Source organism: Lactuca virosa, chromosome 7 (assembly GCF_052849685.1).
Source record: "Lactuca virosa cultivar CGN04683 chromosome 7, Lactuca_virosa_CGN04683_v6, whole genome shotgun sequence".
Lineage (NCBI taxonomy): Eukaryota > Viridiplantae > Streptophyta > Magnoliopsida > Asterales > Asteraceae > Lactuca > Lactuca virosa.
Window position 1 is genome coordinate 53,004,593 of NC_136432.1, and position 18,467 is coordinate 53,023,059.

The following is an 18,467-nucleotide window of genomic DNA, read 5'->3' on the forward strand; positions in this document are numbered from 1 at the left end:
TCATATAAATACAAATAATACTTATATGTAGTTTAAACGCATACTTGTACGGTTTACAAGTACCTGTATTTTTATATAAGTGTTAATAAACACTTATATATTAATTTCACAACTCTTGCTTTTATAAAACTTATAATTTTATATAAGTAGAACGCTTATACATAGCACAAATAATTGTACGATTTGCTTGAAAGAATGAACATAAGTCAGTTAATACTCATATACACCACACATACTTGTACGGTTTACGAGTACAAATACATGTAATTCAGGTAAACACTTATACACTATAAACATATACTTTTTGGTCGTAAAAAGTACACTTTTATATAAGTCGATAAAGAAGCTATATATTTTATAAACATACTTTTGTTACAAAAGTACACAGTCAAAACCTGTGAACTCACCAACTTTATGTTGACGTATTTTCAATTACAGTTTTGCACTTTATGTACTTATTGCCTATTTGTTAATGCATGTATCACACTTTTGATTATTATGTAACGATGTACTAGTGGAACGAAACAATGTAATTTCCATTTGGTATTAATAGAAGTATGTATTTTTATGTTGTTATTTTTGTACTGTTTAACGTATGTTCAATAACTGTGATCCATGAATAAGCCACACATCCCAACGTTTCCGCCGCCAACGTCTTTTTTTTAAATTTTAAATTTTATATCTTTAATTTTACTTATTATGCTTTTTATTACTTATTACACCTAATTCGATTTGTTTATTGTTTTTTTTTTGTCTTTTTTTTTACCTTCTTGTCACCAATTTTATACTTCTTATTAGATATATAAATAAAGTATAAATGAGACCTAAGAAGAGCGATCCCAATTTACTGATCGAAGGATGATGGAGGTGAACTATGGCTTGAAACATGACAGTATTGAAGCCGATTCAATATTGACCACTGTTCATAAGCCATGTCCAAAATTAATATGTAGAAAAATGACCGATTGAATAAAAATGTCGTTATTTTTTATACAATTTTAAGTAGTATTTACTAAGATTGTAAAAGTTGTTAGACGATAGTCGGTTGTCGATTGGGTCAATAGACTAATCCGTCTAGGTGAGGACCCTTAATCGTAATAGAATTTATTTAAACAATAATAAATATTATCTATATCCTAACATTATAAGTAATTAATCATAAAAACTGACATATTAAAGTGTTTATATATTTAAATCATCAAACATTATAATTTTTAGACTAATCAATGACATTTTAGTCACCGATCATCATAATTTAGTAACTAATTATCATAAGTTTGACTAATCAGAGACTTATTTTGAAAATTCTAATCGTCTTATTTTTTTTATAGACTTTGACCGTTTAGACTGCCGATGACCGCCAAGCCAATGACCGACCCCAATTAATTGGATCGATTAGCATTAATCGTAAATAATAAGAGTCTGTCAGTTGTCTAGATGCCGTATAAGCCGATTTTTACAACATTGATATTTACTTAAAAATATACATAATTTCCAATACAATAATATCCAAAAATTTTGGATAACAAATTTTGATAACTGAAATCTAAAAATATACATAATTTCAAATACAATAATATTCGAAAGTTTTGGATAACAAATTTTGATAACTGAAGGGCTAGGTTATAATGTGGATGGACAATTATTGTGCGGACGTGTGGACAATGCTATTCTATGAGAATTACTAAGAGAATAATTTTTTTAGTAATGCGAATACGTTCAACCTTACAAAAATATCGTTATTTTCATTCATTCTCACTAATTCTTATTCATTTTTGTTCTCACACATCGTTTTTCACTCATTTTTATTCTGACAGAATACTACTCAATAAATATTCTGACAACATTCTGACAGAATGAAAATAATAATAAAAAGTCTATAATAACCTTATAGACGATTTAATTAGTGAAAATGTATGATAATGACAATAGTTATGTAAGATTGAACGTATTAATATTATCAAACAACATATTTTCTTTGCGTTCTCACAAAATAGCATTGTCCACACGTCTACACAATAGATGTCAATCCACATTTGAACCTAGCTCGATAACTGAATTCGTATAATTTTTTTTAGATAGATATAGGGCGTGTTTGGCACAGAGCTTTTGGAAGCGTTTGGGAGCTTCTAGCTTTTAACTTTTGACAAAACGCTTTAGTTTAAACAAAAAGTTTCGTTTGGCAGTACGAACGTTTAGCTTTTTGTTTAAACAAAACGCTCCAATTCTAAAAGTTACTTGATGTAGCGTTTAACAAAACGCTACTGAGCTTTTGAAATCAATTTCCATAATTACCCTTAAAAATATATTTATATATTTATTTATTTTTAATCAATTGTCATTTTATGTAATTTTATATATTTCAAAAGTTCCAGCTACTTTTGTCAAACATTCATATAAAAAATAAAAACTACAGCTTCCCGCTACCAGGTACACGCTACCAGCTACCCGCTATCAGCTAACCGCTACCCGCTACTTTTGCCAAACACGCCCATAAATTCAGATATCAATCCAATCGTTCCAATACTCTGATGCCAATTAAAGCTTGCTTAGATATCTTTAGTTATGCAATTGAAAAACGATTATATTTCCACAATTTGATGGTGTTTAAATAACTAACAATAATAAAGAAAAGTGCTTCTTTAAAGCTACAAATAAAAAGATCTTAGATGACTTTTTGGCGACTTGTGATAAATGAAGATGAATAGTATTGGTACCACATTAAAATTTAGGACCACATCCAATTCCAATCTAACTCTAGATTGAGATTCTGGCCCGAAAAAATCCGACTCCGTAATACAAACACGTATACGTCCTCTTTGTCTCTCCACTCTCCACACTACCCACCAAAAAGATTAAACCTTTTACATAACATTTGATACATTTAATCAATCAAAATAGTTTTTATTAGATTCACGCAATACAATCTTTCTAGATGACTTTTTTCAAAGAGATTGATAATGTTCGGAAAAAGTCGAATCAAGAATTTATGTTTCATGAGGTATCCAATCCAATCCAAGACAGTATACGTTTTATTTTCTAATTCACTTTTTATTTTGTGAATGTGTTAGGTGTTGGGCCAAGAAAAAGTTTCATGGCTCTATTTGATGATTGATTGGGGGGAGAGAAGAAAAAGAAAAAAGATTTAATAATAATAAATAACAATAATATGGGGGCGAGTGACTACTTGTAGTAACAGTAAAGTAGTAGCAAAATAGCAGCAAAAGAGGTGAGCCATTTCCATTACTGGAAAACTGTTGAAGAACCCTAAAAGGTTCAGCTTTGATCTCATTCAACCTTTACCACAAAATACACACATAAAACAATAGTAAGCAGATATGCTACACAGGAACCTCCATCTACAAATCTCGCTTTTCTGTTGAAGAAACTCACTGTTTCCCAAGTGTTTTTCAGCTTTCAGGAAGCTTACTTTTTGACTCGAATCGATCAAGCTTAGTGAAAGAGATCTGGGTTTTGTTTAGGGTTTCTGTTTCGAGATTATAAGAAGCTCGCAAGATTAAGGGTTTTTTCTTTGGGTGAGATCTGGAGTGGTTCTTGAAGCTGAATGAGCTTTTTGTTTGTGATTATCGGCTAATTTTGGTGGTGGGTTTGTTACAAAGAAACAAGAAAAAGACGATTTTTCATAGATGAAGTTGTTTTTGGTTGATTCGTGGAGTTATTTGGGGTTTTGGGTAAGGAAGATCAAGATCGAATGAAGTGGAAATCGTTTTTGTTTTGTAGTACGACCGGTTTCGGTTGAAAATCTCAGTGGAATAGTGGGGTTTATATGTATGGATTGTTGAAAAAAGAAGCAAGAATCAGGAAAAAAAAAGTGGTCCCTTTTCTGGTTAACTGTTGAGATTCTTAATTGTTTATAGTAGTTTTGTTGTTTGAAGCTCTGAAAATGAAGCTTTCTGCTGTTGGTTTTGGTCAGCAATTGCCTGAAGGTCTGTTCTTTTTCAGTTTGATCATACATGTAATTATGTTTTTTGTTTAAAATATGCACCATGGCTCTTTTGGCTTTGTGAATTATGTTTGTAGATTAGTTTTAGTCTTAGTGTTAGTTTATGTATTTGTGTTGTATGTTTTTTTTTCTCTTATTAGGAAATTATACTTTGAAAAATCTACTCAATTATAACAATAAGAATTGATTTGTTTTTGGATGACATTGCTATAATTGAGTAGATTTTTTAAAGTACAATGCTGTAATAAACAAATTAACAAAAGTATGTTGCTATTTTTTGCACTCAATTCTAATAACTTTTCATCTGTATAAATTAAAGATTCTTTGTTGAAATATCACAAACAAGAGACTTAAAAGTTAATTTATGATTTGTGATTTTGTTTACAGGGGAGAAAAGATGTTTAAATTCTGAACTTTGGCATGCTTGTGCGGGCCCTCTTGTTTCCCTGCCTACAGTTGGAAGTCGTGTGGTCTACTTCCCACAGGGTCACAGCGAACAGGTTAGTTCTAATATTTGGTATAATCCACAAAAAAAAAAAAAAAAAAAAAGAAAATGTACACATTTTAATTTCATTTTGAAAACCGTTAATGTAGGTTGCTGCATCAACAAACAAAGAAGTAGATGCTCATACTCCTAACTACCCGAGCTTGCCTCCACAACTCGTTTGTCAACTTCACAATGTGACTATGCATGTAAGCACCCATTCAGATGATTTTTCTTTTCTTTCATTCTTGTTCCTATTGGAACAAGTTTGTAAATGTGTTTGATAGCATCAGGCACATTATATATGTATATATGTATCAAGCACAATGTGCGTGATACATATAATTATATATATCATGCAAATGCAAATTGTGCCTGATAGGCACATTATGCATGATATTACATACAAATATGCATATCAGGCACATTGTGCGTAATACATACTTGTATGTATATCAAGCAAGACACAATGTGTTTGATACATATGATGCATATTTGTATGTATCAGGGGGCTGATACATACAATGTGCATGATACATACATACATTGTGCCTTGCCAGATGTACATACAAGTATGTATTACACACAATGTGCCTGATACGCATACTTGTATGTAATATCATGCATAATGTGCCTATCAGGCACAATTTGCATTTGCATGATATATATAATTATATGTATCACGCACATTGTGCCTGATACATATCATGCATATTTTTGTGGTTTTATTGATTCAATGTTTTTCATCAGGCAGATGTGGAAACCGATGAGGTTTATGCTCAGATGACACTGCAACCGTTGAACTCCGTATGTTGTGTCGACTTTTCTCATTTTGCAGACATTTTAAACATTTTAGTTTCCCAAATTATGTGCTTAAAGTTTCTTTTGTGATTTATATAGGATGAACAAAAAGAAGCATTTCTTCCTGCGGATTTGGGTGCCCCTAGCAAACAACCGACAAATTACTTTTGTAAAACTTTGACAGCAAGTGACACAAGCACTCATGGTGGATTTTCAGTTCCTCGTCGTGCAGCTGAGAAAGTGTTTCCTCCATTGGTAACCTAATTGTTCAACAGATCGTGTTTCATTGAGGTTTAATTTTGACCAATTTTGACTAATTTGACTATCTCTGTGGAAATTTGTAGGACTTTTCACAACAACCTCCTGCTCAAGAATTAATTGCAAGGGATTTACACGACAATGAATGGAAATTTAGACACATATTCCGTGGTATACTATCAAATTATTTCCTTTCATAAACATTTTAAGACACTTTTTACTTAATGAACTTATAAGTTATAAAGAACGTTAAGAAGAAGAAAGGTTAAGGAGGCTTTCCCATTAAGTCCTAACTGTTTACAAATTTACAAATTTGCCCTTGCCCATAGCGATGATCTATTTTTTTACACTATTCCAGGACAGCCGAAGAGGCATCTTCTCACAACAGGTTGGAGTGTTTTTGTAAGTGCAAAAAGACTTGTTGCAGGTGATTCAGTCTTGTTCATATGGTAAGCATTGTGTTGAATGAACGAGTAAATGGCCATTTTATCCTCTGAATTCCGAAAATGAATGATTACCTTGTTCGGTTTTATGACTTTTTTCTAAATATCATCATCATAATAGGAATGAGAAAAACCAGTTGCTGTTAGGAATCCGGCGAGCCAATCGACCTCAAACTGTCATGCCATCTTCGGTTCTATCCAGTGACAGCATGCACCTCGGCCTCCTTGCTGCCGCCGCCCATGCGGCGGCAACTAATAGCCGCTTCACCATTTTCTATAATCCGAGGTATTTATTTATTAATTTAAATTAATCGACACCCTTATCTTATTCAATTAAAACTTCTCTAAATCCTAATTATTCACAGGGCATGTCCATCGGAATTTGTAATTCCGCTCGCTAAATATGTTAAAGCGGTTTATCATACACGCGTTTCTGTCGGCATGCGGTTTCGGATGTTGTTTGAAACAGAAGAATCAAGCGTTCGTAGGTATATTCAAATTCCATCTTGACGAAATCTTATTTTTTTCTCGTTGTATAGTTTTGAATTAATAATTTTGGTTTTCTTATATTTCAGGTATATGGGAACTATAACGGGTATTTGTGATTTGGATCCAAATCGATGGTTGAACTCACACTGGAGATCCGTGAAGGTCGGTTGGGATGAATCTACAGCTGGAGAGAGACAACCGAGAGTTTCCCTTTGGGAAATTGAACCCCTCACAACTTTCCCAATGTACCCCTCGCAGTTTCCACTTCGACTAAAACGCCCTTGGCCACCTGGACTACCCGCTTATAATGGTACTTATATTTTTCTACCCATAATATCAACCTACTTACATTTCTTCATTGCTATTATTCATAAGCAAATGTACATATTTTGGTATTATGAGTGTAGGGATGAAAGAAGAAGATTTAGGAATGCACTCACCAATAATGTGGCTCCGTGGTGGTGGTGGTGGCGGCGGTGATCTTGGTCAGTCTTTCAATTTCCAAGGACTTGGGGGTTCGCAGTGGTTGCAACCACGGTTCGATGGTGGCGGTGGCGGCGGCATTGGCATGCTCGGTATGCAAACCACCACCGATATCTACCAAGCCATGGCGGCAGCCGCCCTCCAAGAAATGAGGAGTATTGATTCGGTCAAACAGTCAAACCCATCACTTCTACAATTCCAACACCAACCGATTCCAACCGGGTCAATGAGTCAACCCGCTTTCATTCCTGAAAACCAACACGTTTCACTTCTCCCCCAACTTCAACACCAAAACCCGTTCACAATGGGTCAATTCGGGTCAACTTCTCAGTCAAACTTCTCGGATTCAGACGGAAACCTTTTAGGCCCGTTTTCACACGATGAAACCTCACAACTTCTTAACATCCCTCGCTCCGCTTCCTTGTTGACTTCCACGGGTTGGCCCGCGAAACGGGTCGCGGTTGACCCGTTACTTGTATCCGGAGCTTCACAATCTCTTCTTCACCAAGTCGAGCAACTCGGCCCACCAAATACGGGTCTCACCCAAAACACAAACCTTTCACAAACCGCGGTTTCTTTACCTCCGTTTCCGGGTCGAGAGTGCTCCATCGATCAAGAACCGAATAATAACGACCTGCAAAGTCATAATAATATCTTGTTTGGAGTCAACATCGATAACTCAAATCTTTTAGGGTTATCGAATCCATTCGCGTCTTCCAATGATTTTTCCATGAATGCGATGTTGACACCTTCGAGTTGTATCGACGGGTCGGGTTTTATACAATCTCAAGAAAACACGGGTCAAACAAACCCACCCACTCGAACCTTCGTTAAGGTGAACTTTTTCAACATTTTGGTAGTGATGAGCGATGACCAGTTTATGGTTTAGGGTTTAGGGTTTTGCTATTGTTTGATATTTGGTTTTTTATATCTTTTTATAGGTTTATAAATCGGGGTGTTTTGGGAGATCACTCGATATAGCAAAATTTAGTAGTTACCATGAGCTACGAAGTGAACTCGCACAAATGTTTGGCCTTGAAGGCCAATTGGAGGACCCTTTGAGATCAGGCTGGCAGCTTGTATTTGTTGACCGAGAGAATGATGTTCTTCTCCTCGGTGATGACCCTTGGCCGTAAGTTCCCATTTTTACCAATTTATGCAAATATTATTTGTTATTATATATATATATATATATATATATATATATATATATATATATATATATATATTTTTATCAATTTATGCAACTGACACGAATTATGCAACCAAACAGGGAGTTTGTGAGCAGTGTATGGTGTATCAAGATACTATCGCCGCAAGAGGTGCAACAAATGGGGAAACAAGGTCTCGAGCTTCTTAACTCGGTTCCAATACGGACTCCATCGCGACAAGAGTCTATGAATCTGAGCACTGGCGTTGCATCAGTCAGTTCGTTAGAATACTAGCGAACTGACGCAACGCCATGTGATGTTGGTTGGATTCATGGTTTGTGTAACTTTAGTGGCAATTCTCGTCATGACACACGAGGGAATTGTTTGATTTTAAGGTTTAGGTACTTATGAAAACCGAAATTGTAATTAATATGATCGCTCTATCGATGTGTTTGGACTTTGGACAATATGCAAGACCTTGTATTATGTTTCAATTAGGAAGTTACGGGTTTGAGTCTTAGTAGCTATTGTGGGAGTTTAAGTTCCAATATGGATTGGGTTCCTCAGTAAGTTATTATATTATGAAACTAGAAGGATAATGTATATTTATGGAAATAGTTGAGGGTTTTGTACTTTGTACTACCAAATGGGGAATGAATTAATGAGACCGAAATCACGTATAATTAGTTAGGACATTTCAAAAGTTTTTTTTTTTAAATACCTATAATTATGATAAACTCATTATTTTAATAAATGGTAAATGAATATTTTTTTTAGTATGGAATAATTTTAAAGTAATAATAAAATTAATGACATATTATGAAAAATGTACAAATAGTTTTGTCTCCTAAATCCTTACAAGTTTGGTCATTTTCAACTTTCAAGTTTCAACTATAGCCCGCAATTTAATAGTGCACAGTGGACTGATTAGATGACACTGCTCCGACATATAAAGAACTAAAGAAGGCTTCAAATTAGTTGAAAGCAAATTACTAGATCCAAATTTATATTATAATATGATTATTTTAAATACAGAATACTCCCTTTATTTATGAATGTTGGTCCTTCTAGGTTTTCTTTTAGATATTTATCATTTTAGTAATCTAAAAACTATTAAAGCTGTATATTTATTTTAAATAATTACAAGTTAATAACTTTAGGAGGTTATCTGCATATGTTTTCCCAAAGTGATGATATAATACTTAATAAATAGAGGGGACATTCACAAAAGTACCACATGAGATTGTAGAATAAAGGGAAAATGACCAAAGTTTAGTTTAGTTTGACAGTTTCTATAAGATGTGACTTAAAATGTTCAGAACATTTTAGACCAACTATTTAGATAATACATTTGCTTTTTCTGACATAAATTGGACTTAAAATGTTTTGTACTATATTTCAGTTTCTGAATCATATTTTGGACTCATATTCATTTTAGAGTTCGGAACATTTTTCAGGTTTGGACATACTTATCGTTACTACTACTGCGAATATAGTTTATCTCCAACTAAAAATGAGTTCATCCACATGACTTGCAAATCATATATCTGATTTCGAAAAGGGGTTGGCTAGACTTTAACGCATAGTTTTGAGTCAACTCAAACATATTGACAATATTGGTCATGATAAATGGGTAAATAACGTTTTTCCCTAGTATGTTGTAATACAATGACTTATAACATTGTCGATGACATGTACATGTTGTCAACAAATGAACAAAATATAATGGTAACAACGTTCAGTTAAGATTTTATGCGGCATTATTTAACATTCGTATTCTCAAAGACATGTTGGCGTAAGTACATATATGAACATAAACATACACCTACCTTTTAGTGTCATTAATAATGATTTTATTATTTAAGAAAATATGAAAAAAAAAAAACATCTCTAAAAGTTTATAAAATGAGGTTAAAGTAAGGTGTAAATATTTTATTCCTTGAGATTTAGTTTTGTTACGATTATAAAACAGGACTATAAACTTGAACTCTTGAACGATCTTCTGCCTACATTTGAAAATGGTTTGCCTAGCTAGTTCATATGATTTTCAAGTATTGGTTGGGCCTAGCTAGTTCATATGATCTTCTGCCTAGTGTTGAAATTATCCCTAAATCAACAAATTTGTTCGTATATAATTCGTCATTGTTATAAAAAAAATTATATTGTTTTGTCTGTTATCTGGCTTATAAATATTGTATTTTATTTGATAAACAATGATTGTAAATGAGTGAACCACAAAAGCCATGCATTATTACACACCCACCGGCCTAGCCTAGCTTATATAGTGGTAGCTCACTAGCCTTTGTTTCATTCAATTCAAGTGCTAAACATTGGACGCCGATATATGAAAGCCTAAAAAGTAATAATTATATTATTTCGATATGAAAGCATCTAATTTATATTATATTTCAGAGTCGAATTGTTTTGATGTGTGTATTTACTACTTTTAGGCTGAAAGGAGTCGAAGTGCCAAACAAACTCGCCATGGTCGCTAACTCATTTGGAACAGGCTCGTCATGGATCATTCGCTGCCAGCTTAAGGAGATGTGAGAGAGTATTTGTTTGGCTTGTGATTGGATGAAGGGTATTTGACCGGATTGCATGCCCATTCCTCCGTTTTTGGCAGATGGGAGGTGTCGAAGCTTTGATTTTTGTTGCTAAAACTTGAGTTTTGCGTTAACAGATTGGGAAAGAGAATTGGGGAAGAAGATAAAGAATTTATATATTTGGTCCCCAAAGTTTCTACAACTTGGTATTTTTTGTCCCAAAGTTTAAACAACTTGGTATTTTTTGTCCAAAAACATAAACCTTTTTATTTAGATTATGTTTTCAATTTTAGTAATCTTTTTTATTTAAATATTAAGTGCTTGTATTTAAAAAAATAGAATTTTTGTAATATTAAATGTTTGTGCATTAAAAAAATATAATTTAATTAAATTTGAAAAAGAAAATAAAAAAATGAAATGCTAGGAGTGTTACCACTCCCTATGAAATGCTAAAAATTAGGTGTTAAGACAAAAAAAAATGACGTGGCATTTAAAAAAGTGACATGGCAAGGTGTTAAATGTGTTACCATTCCCTTTAGCCTTAACACATTCTTATAAGAAGTAACTATATGATTAAATATAAAAAAAAAAGATATTTCCATCCATGTAAATGTAATTTTAACTTGAAGCTTTACAATTTTTAGGCTCATTCATCCGTTTTTATGCTCATAATACGTACGAGTTTCAATAAACAAAATGACACACGGAGGGAGGCATATAGAGATCCCCGTTGTGGCGTTATATATAACGTCGTCACGATAATCAAGTAACATTTAAAAAACTATTTATTCCCTTCATGAGAATTTGAAATTCCATTCAATAATCCTCGTATATTAATATTATTTTTCTCAGATTAATACCATTTAATTCCGCCGGAATTTTCAGACTCTATCATCCAAAGTCTCTTCTTTTTATATAATTGTTTTAGGGGTTGGCTAAAATAAACCCAATTTTTTCATATAGATAGACTTTTTGGTTTTTAAGATATTTTTATTGCTAGAATTATTGTTTTCCGAAAATATAAATTATAAATAGTTTATTACAAGTTGATTTTTAATAAAAATGTTAATAGAATGTCTAAGGGTGTCAATTTAGCATCACCTCTTGTTAAAATGCTAAATCAAAATAAATAGAAAAATAGGTCATTTATAGAAAATTAATAACTTGAGGTTTAATCTGAATAAAAAAATATAATATATTAAGTTTTTTATAATATTACCTAAGTAATCCAATATTCTAATTTTCCATTATTTATGAAAAAGCTAAAATACATTTAATAAACGTAATAAATTTTTGAAAAAGCATAAAGGAAGAAATTAGAAAAATGAGATTTTATTCTAAAAACATGAGAGAGTAGTCAAAGTGCAAAGTAGGCGGTCAAAAAAGAATTTTTCCTAGAAAGTACAACCCACCCACCCACATGCTTCCTACTTTGACCATTCCGAAAGGGACCATTTTATTTAATCATTTAATTATTTAAATATTTAATTTTAAAAAAATAATAAAAATAATTGGGGTGCCACCAACAACTGCCATTAACTCACTCCACTTCAATTCAAATCAGTAAGTAAATCACCCTTTCACTTGTGGTTTTTGCCGGATCTTGAAACCCAAACAACAAATTATACATCAAACACAAGTCAATTCCATTAATCAAAAACCACACTCTAATTTGGTGTCTTTTTTTTTTATGACCAGCCGCAGCAACTGTGCGGCGATGATGGCGGAATCCGGCCAGTTTGCCGGATGTATTCCGCCTGTGCCGCCGCACGTGCCGCCCGCCGGCTCTTTTGGGCTTCCGCTGCCGCCCTTTTCGCTTCCGATTTCTGCCTTGAAATTGCAATCTTTTTCAACATTTTTGCTTGTGCATGTGCCCTCTTTTCTTCCACTTCAACCTAAAAAAAAAAATCACAAATTTATTTAATTTTATAAAATTTCCTTCGTTTCTTTTATAATTATTATGGCAAATTTGAACATAAAAAAAATAAAAATAAAAATGCAATCAAATTTACCTCTATTCTTCTCATTTCTGCTTCAAGTTTTGCTTTCTGTTGACTCTCCCATGCTTGAATTTTTATCTCTTCGCGTATAAATCTGAACATACATCACAAATAATTTTTATAAAAAAAAACATTTATGAAAAATAATAAATGACCATTTTACCCTTGCGTTTAAAAACACATACCTTGCATTATGTTTGGATTTCTCGGCATCTTCCCAAGCAACCGCGCGTTTCTCAAACTCAACCCGCAATGCCTCTTCGGCCAAAATGTCTGTTTCGCCCTCCACCGCTTTCTTTTCCGTGTCCTCTTTACTTGCCCAAGCCGCAATGTTCATCTTCCCGAGTTGTACCCCTAGCTGTAAAATTTCCTTCCGTGTTCTAAGTTTGACTTCTTGCTCGGTCAACTCTTTTGGATTCCGTGACTCATCATGCTCCACGGGAGTGGAATTGGGTACTCCTCTTCCTCTTCGGGGTGTTGATGGAATTGAAGAATTTGGACTCCGAAGAGGCGTTGTGGCCCCCACAGGTGTGGAAGTCATTGAAGGCTCTTGACTTGGAATTGGAGTCATTTCCGTTCCCATGTCTCTCATCGAAACCGATCTTACTTCATGACAACCTACATTCCATCATTTTTTAATAATCAATTAATCAGTAAATTACATTTTTTGGTCCTAAAAACTTTTCTTTTGCAATTTTGATCCTTATTTCAAGGTTTTTTGTCCTTGTTCCAAGTAAAATGACAAATTTTGGTCCCTATAAAAATATAGACATTTTACTTGGATCAGGGACCAAAAACGTTACAAAAACTTCAATAAGGACGAAGATTGAAAAAATATGCTATCACGAGGGGACCAAAATTGAAATTTACTCTTAAAAGTGAAAAGAATATGAGTGGATTACAATTTGGCTCTTATGTGGGATTTCTTTTTATGGAGATGGTAAATAAGTTTCATTTTTTTTTGCCTATTGTACAAAATATTTTACTTGTTACAATTTTCGTTCATGTACTATGTTACTTTTTATGGACCTAGTACAAAACTTCCATTTCCAATATTTTTTGTAAGGGTATTCACTATTATAACAAAATATATTAGTAATTATAAATTTTGGCCTTGTACTATAGTACTTTTAAATTTTAATGGACATGGTACATAAATTTCATTTATTTGCCTTTATCGTCCCTAAAACTAACCTTTTGTAGGTTTTTTTTTATCCCTGACTCGGTTGTTAAGTAAATGTAAAATGACCATTTTGCCCTCATCTTTTTCACAAATACACCAGGGAGGAAACCTTAAAAATTACAATAATTACACTATAAAATTTCTTTTTTTTGATATGCTGGCATTCACATAGGTCCACCCATGTAATTATATAACCTATGTTTTATATTTCACATGGTATACAATAAAAGACCATTTTACCCTCGGTCAAACTGTGACATGCAAGATTAAAAGGGAAAAAATGACGATGAAATACCTGTTTTATCCTCGTTTGAACTCGGTCCACATGATGACTCTCTGTTGTCAACCTCTTTCAAGTCTTTACTTTCAGGACACGGATCGATTGACTCACTGAGTCCACTCGCCTGACCAGAAACGGGCTCATCTTGTGACTCGGAAGGTGTAAAAGAAAACTTCTCAGACACCATTTGTTGACAAAAATCGACCCGTTTGATGGAACTAACAGCTGCCCGATTTGCCCGGTTTTGCAAGGTGTTTTTTGCATTATGATTATGCAAATTTTGCCTATTGATTATCCATTTTTCAGCATCATTCCATTTAGAAGACATGGGTCTCAAAAGGGATCTTGAAATTGCATTATGGGTGGATCTTTGTTCGCCTTTATGAAACTCAAAGCTTGAAGAACTTGCATTACTATCATAATCAAGATTTTCATCTTCTAATGATCTTAAAGGGTGAACTGAACTCGAATTACTGCTATCTGCTTTTTGAAATTGATGGGGTTTTGCCCGACTTTCTTTTGGCTGCCCGGGACCCTGACCGATTTCTGTGCTGTCAAATGTCAGTGAAGAATTTGCCATGGCAGAACCTGCAATTTGAGGACCATTTTGAACATAAAAAGTGTATGAATTTACAGTCACAAAAAGCAAAACTTTGGCTTAAAGTACTTTACTCAAAAGCTAAAGATTAAGATAGTTCAACATCAAAAAGGATAAACAGAAGAAATAGCAATGTATTTTTATTTAATCCTGCTTTCATTCCCCTATTATATAGCCTCATACTTCTGATTATTATTTGATATTTTGAAGAATCTAGCTGATTAAAGCAGTGAAAATTACTTTGTATGTCAAAGTATAATAAACAAATCAATGAATTAAAGTGATTATTCTGACTCGAAGATTGGAAATCAGATAATACGTAATTAATTAATCTGTTTAAAAGTGTATCCAAACACATCCTTAATAGCATCAACATCACCAAAGGTTTTAGGGTTTTCTTTTATGAAGAGGATATGGAAAACCACATTCAATAAGTAAATGATTACTGAAATAGTTTAGAGAAATACTTGAAACACACACCTTCCTCATCAGAAACTCCAGAATTTGAAGCTAACAAACTGTTCTTCACAAACTCTGTATCTTCAAGTTTAGAAGGAGAAGTTCTTGCTGAATTGCTTTTTGATCCTCCGTCTTTTTTCCTCTGCCCCATCAGCTTCATCCTCAGTTTACTTGGAGATATTATCCCAACCTAAATGGATTGAATAAACAAAAACTCATCACGGATATTCGATTGATTGATTAAAACAACAGAAAACAGACGAAGACACATTAATTTAGCTCTCGTTATTGATCAATACCAGAAGAAACTGACAAATTTTATAGACTAATTTACGAAAAGCCCACAACAAAAAAAAGACCCCCACAAATGTGGATTAAACGGGAAGACGAACTGATTCCACAAAAAACAGAAGATTCGAAAGAGGAATCCGAGTGATGAACAGAAACCAGAAACGCATTGGAATATAAAAATAAACAAGTACGATATTTCGCACCAAAATAATGACGATTGAATGAAGATATCTTTCTTGACTCAATCAGTCTGTTGGTACGGAGGTTGCGTGTAGGTCAAAATGAACAGAGGGAGCTGCTACTGATTTCATTGACTACATTTGCAGCATAGTAAATTAGCGAGAAGAACAGGAGAAGTTTTACCTGAAGCTTGTGAATCCTCTCGTACTCCATTAGATCCTCTATAATCAACAGTGACCTACAGAGAGAGAGAGAGAGAGAGAGAGAGAGAAACAGAAAATTGGAAGAGAAACAGCACAGCAACAGGGATTCTGAAACTTGGAGCCGGTGGTGGAGAGGAGACGAGTGTTCGTTTTTTAGTCGAAAAGGCTGACACGAATCACCAATAATTAAACTCTTGTGACGTCGCCCATCTTTTATTTACCCATTTTTCCAATGTTCTTTCTATAATAATAAATAAATAAATAAACAAGATTTATTATTATTATTATTATTATTATTATTGAAAAGGTTCAATAAACAAAATTTAAGTTTTTACTAAGTATATCGGAAGTTAAGTTCTATGTTTTATGTTAAAATATTTTAATTTGTTTTATCAACTTTTAGTGCTTGAAGGATATATTAATGTTGGATTTACAATTTTTTCTTTTTGTTGAATAAAGTCTAAACAATGTTAGCATGAGACGTAATTCCCCGTCTTATCCTCTTATCTGTTTTAGTTGGAAAGAGGTTTTTTGGATTGTGGTCCTACAATAATTATTTTTATTCATACAACATCATACAAATTCTTTATTTACAATGACAAAAAGCTTCGAACAGTGATAGAATTGATACCGAAATAGTAATGATTTCAAGTGATGAAGGTTACAAATCGATTTCGAGATTACTGACAAAATAAAACATAAATAATACAATATATATATATATATATATATATATATATATATATATATATATATATATATATATATATATATATATATATATATATATACAGGGGGAAAAATCCATCGTGAACTAAATTGAGGGAGCGCGCTCACTAAGCTTTGCTTATGCGTTGATGTTTAACTTTAACTCCATTTTTAGGTCTTATTCCTTTAAGACCAAAAGATCGAATCCTCAAGTTCAAGCCTAATGAATGTCTAGAGTCATAAAGTTCTTGACTTTATGACCTAGCATGACTTAATAGAGCCCAACACCAAACATAAGCTTCTTAATATAACAAAATGACCAATGACTTTCTTAAAAGTGCTTAATACTTTAAGACTTTACACCCAAGGCTCAGATCTAATTCTAATGGGTGTCTTAATCAACAAAGTCATCAACTTGATGCCTTTGCATGACTCCAAGAAACCCAAAACCCAAATCTAGTCTACTAGCTTGACCAAGAGATCAACAACCCATGCATGGTTGGTCCACAACCATCAAGATACAAACTTTATGAACAAGGGACCTTTAAAACATCAAAATAAGCAACCCAGAACTTATGGAGTAGCATATACTCTCAAGAATCAACTCATGAGACCAAAAAGCACAAAAACCCACTCGCAAGCAAGATCTAACAAATGAACCATCAAGTTTGAGACTTTTTACCTTTAGAAGATAGATCAAGGAAAACTAAGTTAGGATCCATAAGCTCTAAGAAATCTAACTATTATCCAATGAGTTCTTCTTCTTCCAAATGCACAAAAAACCCACCAAAATCACTCAAAAGCTCAATAATCTTCCATATGAGGCTAGGGTTTCGAGGAAACAACTTAAGAGGGTGGAGGATGAAGGTAAGGAGGTTGGGAAATGAGTTAAGGCTTTTAAATAGGGTCCAAGACCCCAAAATAGGGTTTTAGTTTGGGCCGCGAATGCCCAACGTTCCTGAAGGAACCTTCACGATCACCCAACCATGAACGCCCAGCATACATTCCTTGTTCGCCCAACGTTCGCGGCTTAACCCAAAATCCTCATAACTTCAAACGAACATAACTTCTTCTGTCCAACTCCGTTTTCGACGATACTTATTTCCACAGAAAGGTGTTGAGAAGCTTTACAACCCTATTTATTTACTTTTGAGTTAAAACACATCGAACTAAAATCCTTAAATGCAATAAAAGTTCTGAACCATTACTTTACCAATATACCATTGTGCTCCAAAGCACAAACCGAACTCTTGGATCCCAAAATCAACATTACCCACATCCAAATGGGTCTAAACCTCTCTTTCCCCAAGGCTCGAAGCCTTATAACAACTGACCTTCTGGTCATGGCACCGAATTAAGAAATGACTCAAAACAGGGTGTTACAAAAGGTGTTTTATAAAACTTTATCTGGTTGGCCAGCTTTTGTAAAGCCACACTTTTCTATCAAAAATATAAAACATATGAGTAAAAAAAAGTTTTTGGACTCATATAGAAATATTGCTTGTTCAAATCCAAAGTACAAAATTTGATGGATATATAAGTAATTCAAACTTATATCAAATTTTACCGTTTCTATGACCAAAATGCATTTTATATAAAGATTTTGAATATCAAGTTATATAAAATAAAGGCATATCACACCTTTTGAAAGTATAAAATAACCAACTTTACTCTTGTAATTTTGTTCAAGCGGTTGTACCATTTACATGTATAACTCATAAGTTCTGAGTTTATAAACTCTGCATACACGTGTCGTGGTATTTATTAAGTGTTATCTTACTTAATTTGGGAACCGACACCTATTGAGTAGGGAAAAATCCTCCTACATAAACATTGTATTTTTGTGTCACAATAACTCTTAAGTATCGTCTTACACCTTTTTTTGTCTAAGAGAATTTGTTTCACCAAAAATGCTTTCGTACAACAATTAAAGGTTTATGAAAATA

General features: G+C 33.4%; 2 protein-coding genes and 1 long non-coding RNA gene across 4 annotated transcripts; 2 read left to right on the forward strand and 1 right to left on the reverse strand.

Moving 5' to 3' along the window:
- The first annotated feature begins 2,921 nt into the window (after positions 1 to 2,921).
- On the forward strand, positions 2,922 to 8,688 carry ARF6 (auxin response factor 6). Its single transcript, XM_079060297.1, has 13 exons — positions 2,922 to 3,947; positions 4,352 to 4,464; positions 4,559 to 4,657; positions 5,199 to 5,255; positions 5,349 to 5,504; positions 5,594 to 5,678; positions 5,866 to 5,956; positions 6,072 to 6,236; positions 6,316 to 6,438; positions 6,526 to 6,749; positions 6,847 to 7,757; positions 7,864 to 8,054; positions 8,196 to 8,688. Exons 1-13 carry the CDS (start codon positions 3,905 to 3,907, stop codon positions 8,365 to 8,367), a joined length of 2,430 nt encoding a protein of 809 aa, XP_078916423.1. The 5' UTR covers positions 2,922 to 3,904; the 3' UTR covers positions 8,368 to 8,688.
- Positions 8,689 to 10,302: 1,614 nt separating this feature from the next.
- On the forward strand, positions 10,303 to 10,930 carry LOC145125837 (uncharacterized). The gene is made up of 2 exons (XR_013716170.1): positions 10,303 to 10,432; positions 10,524 to 10,930. It is a non-coding gene; the product is annotated as an uncharacterized LOC145125837 (long non-coding RNA).
- A 1,191-nt stretch (positions 10,931 to 12,121) lies between these two features.
- Positions 12,122 to 15,994, reverse strand: LOC145125964 (Remorin family protein). 2 transcript variants are annotated; one of them, XM_079061376.1, is made up of 6 exons: positions 15,794 to 15,994; positions 15,161 to 15,329; positions 14,098 to 14,670; positions 12,805 to 13,237; positions 12,632 to 12,713; positions 12,122 to 12,514 (listed from the first exon to the last, which is right to left on the reverse strand). In XM_079061376.1, the coding sequence occupies exons 1-6, from the start codon at positions 15,821 to 15,823 to the stop codon at positions 12,308 to 12,310; spliced, it is 1,494 nt and encodes a 497-aa protein (XP_078917502.1). In that variant the 5' UTR covers positions 15,824 to 15,994; the 3' UTR covers positions 12,122 to 12,307. The 2 variants fall into 2 exon arrangements, with proteins under 2 accessions (XP_078917502.1, XP_078917503.1); XM_079061377.1 differs by lacking the exon at positions 15,794 to 15,994 and adding an exon at positions 15,439 to 15,548.
- Positions 15,995 to 18,467: the final 2,473 nt, after the last annotated feature.

Coding starts and splice junctions, on each gene's coding strand:
- LOC145125964 (XM_079061376.1), bottom strand. CDS start 15,823: ATGGAGTACGAGAGGATTCACAAGCTTCAG. Junction 14,671..15,160: donor TGGAGTTTCTGATGAGGAAG/GTGTGTGTTTCA, acceptor CTCAAATTGCAG/GTTCTGCCATGGCAAATTCT. Junction 12,515..12,631: donor CAGAAATGAGAAGAATAGAG/GTAAATTTGATT, acceptor TTTTTTTTTTAG/GTTGAAGTGGAAGAAAAGAG.
- ARF6 (XM_079060297.1), top strand. CDS start 3,905: ATGAAGCTTTCTGCTGTTGGTTTTGGTCAGCAATTGCCTGAAG. Junction 7,758..7,863: donor CCACTCGAACCTTCGTTAAG/GTGAACTTTTTC, acceptor ATCTTTTTATAG/GTTTATAAATCGGGGTGTTT. Junction 8,055..8,195: donor CTCGGTGATGACCCTTGGCC/GTAAGTTCCCAT, acceptor GCAACCAAACAG/GGAGTTTGTGAGCAGTGTAT.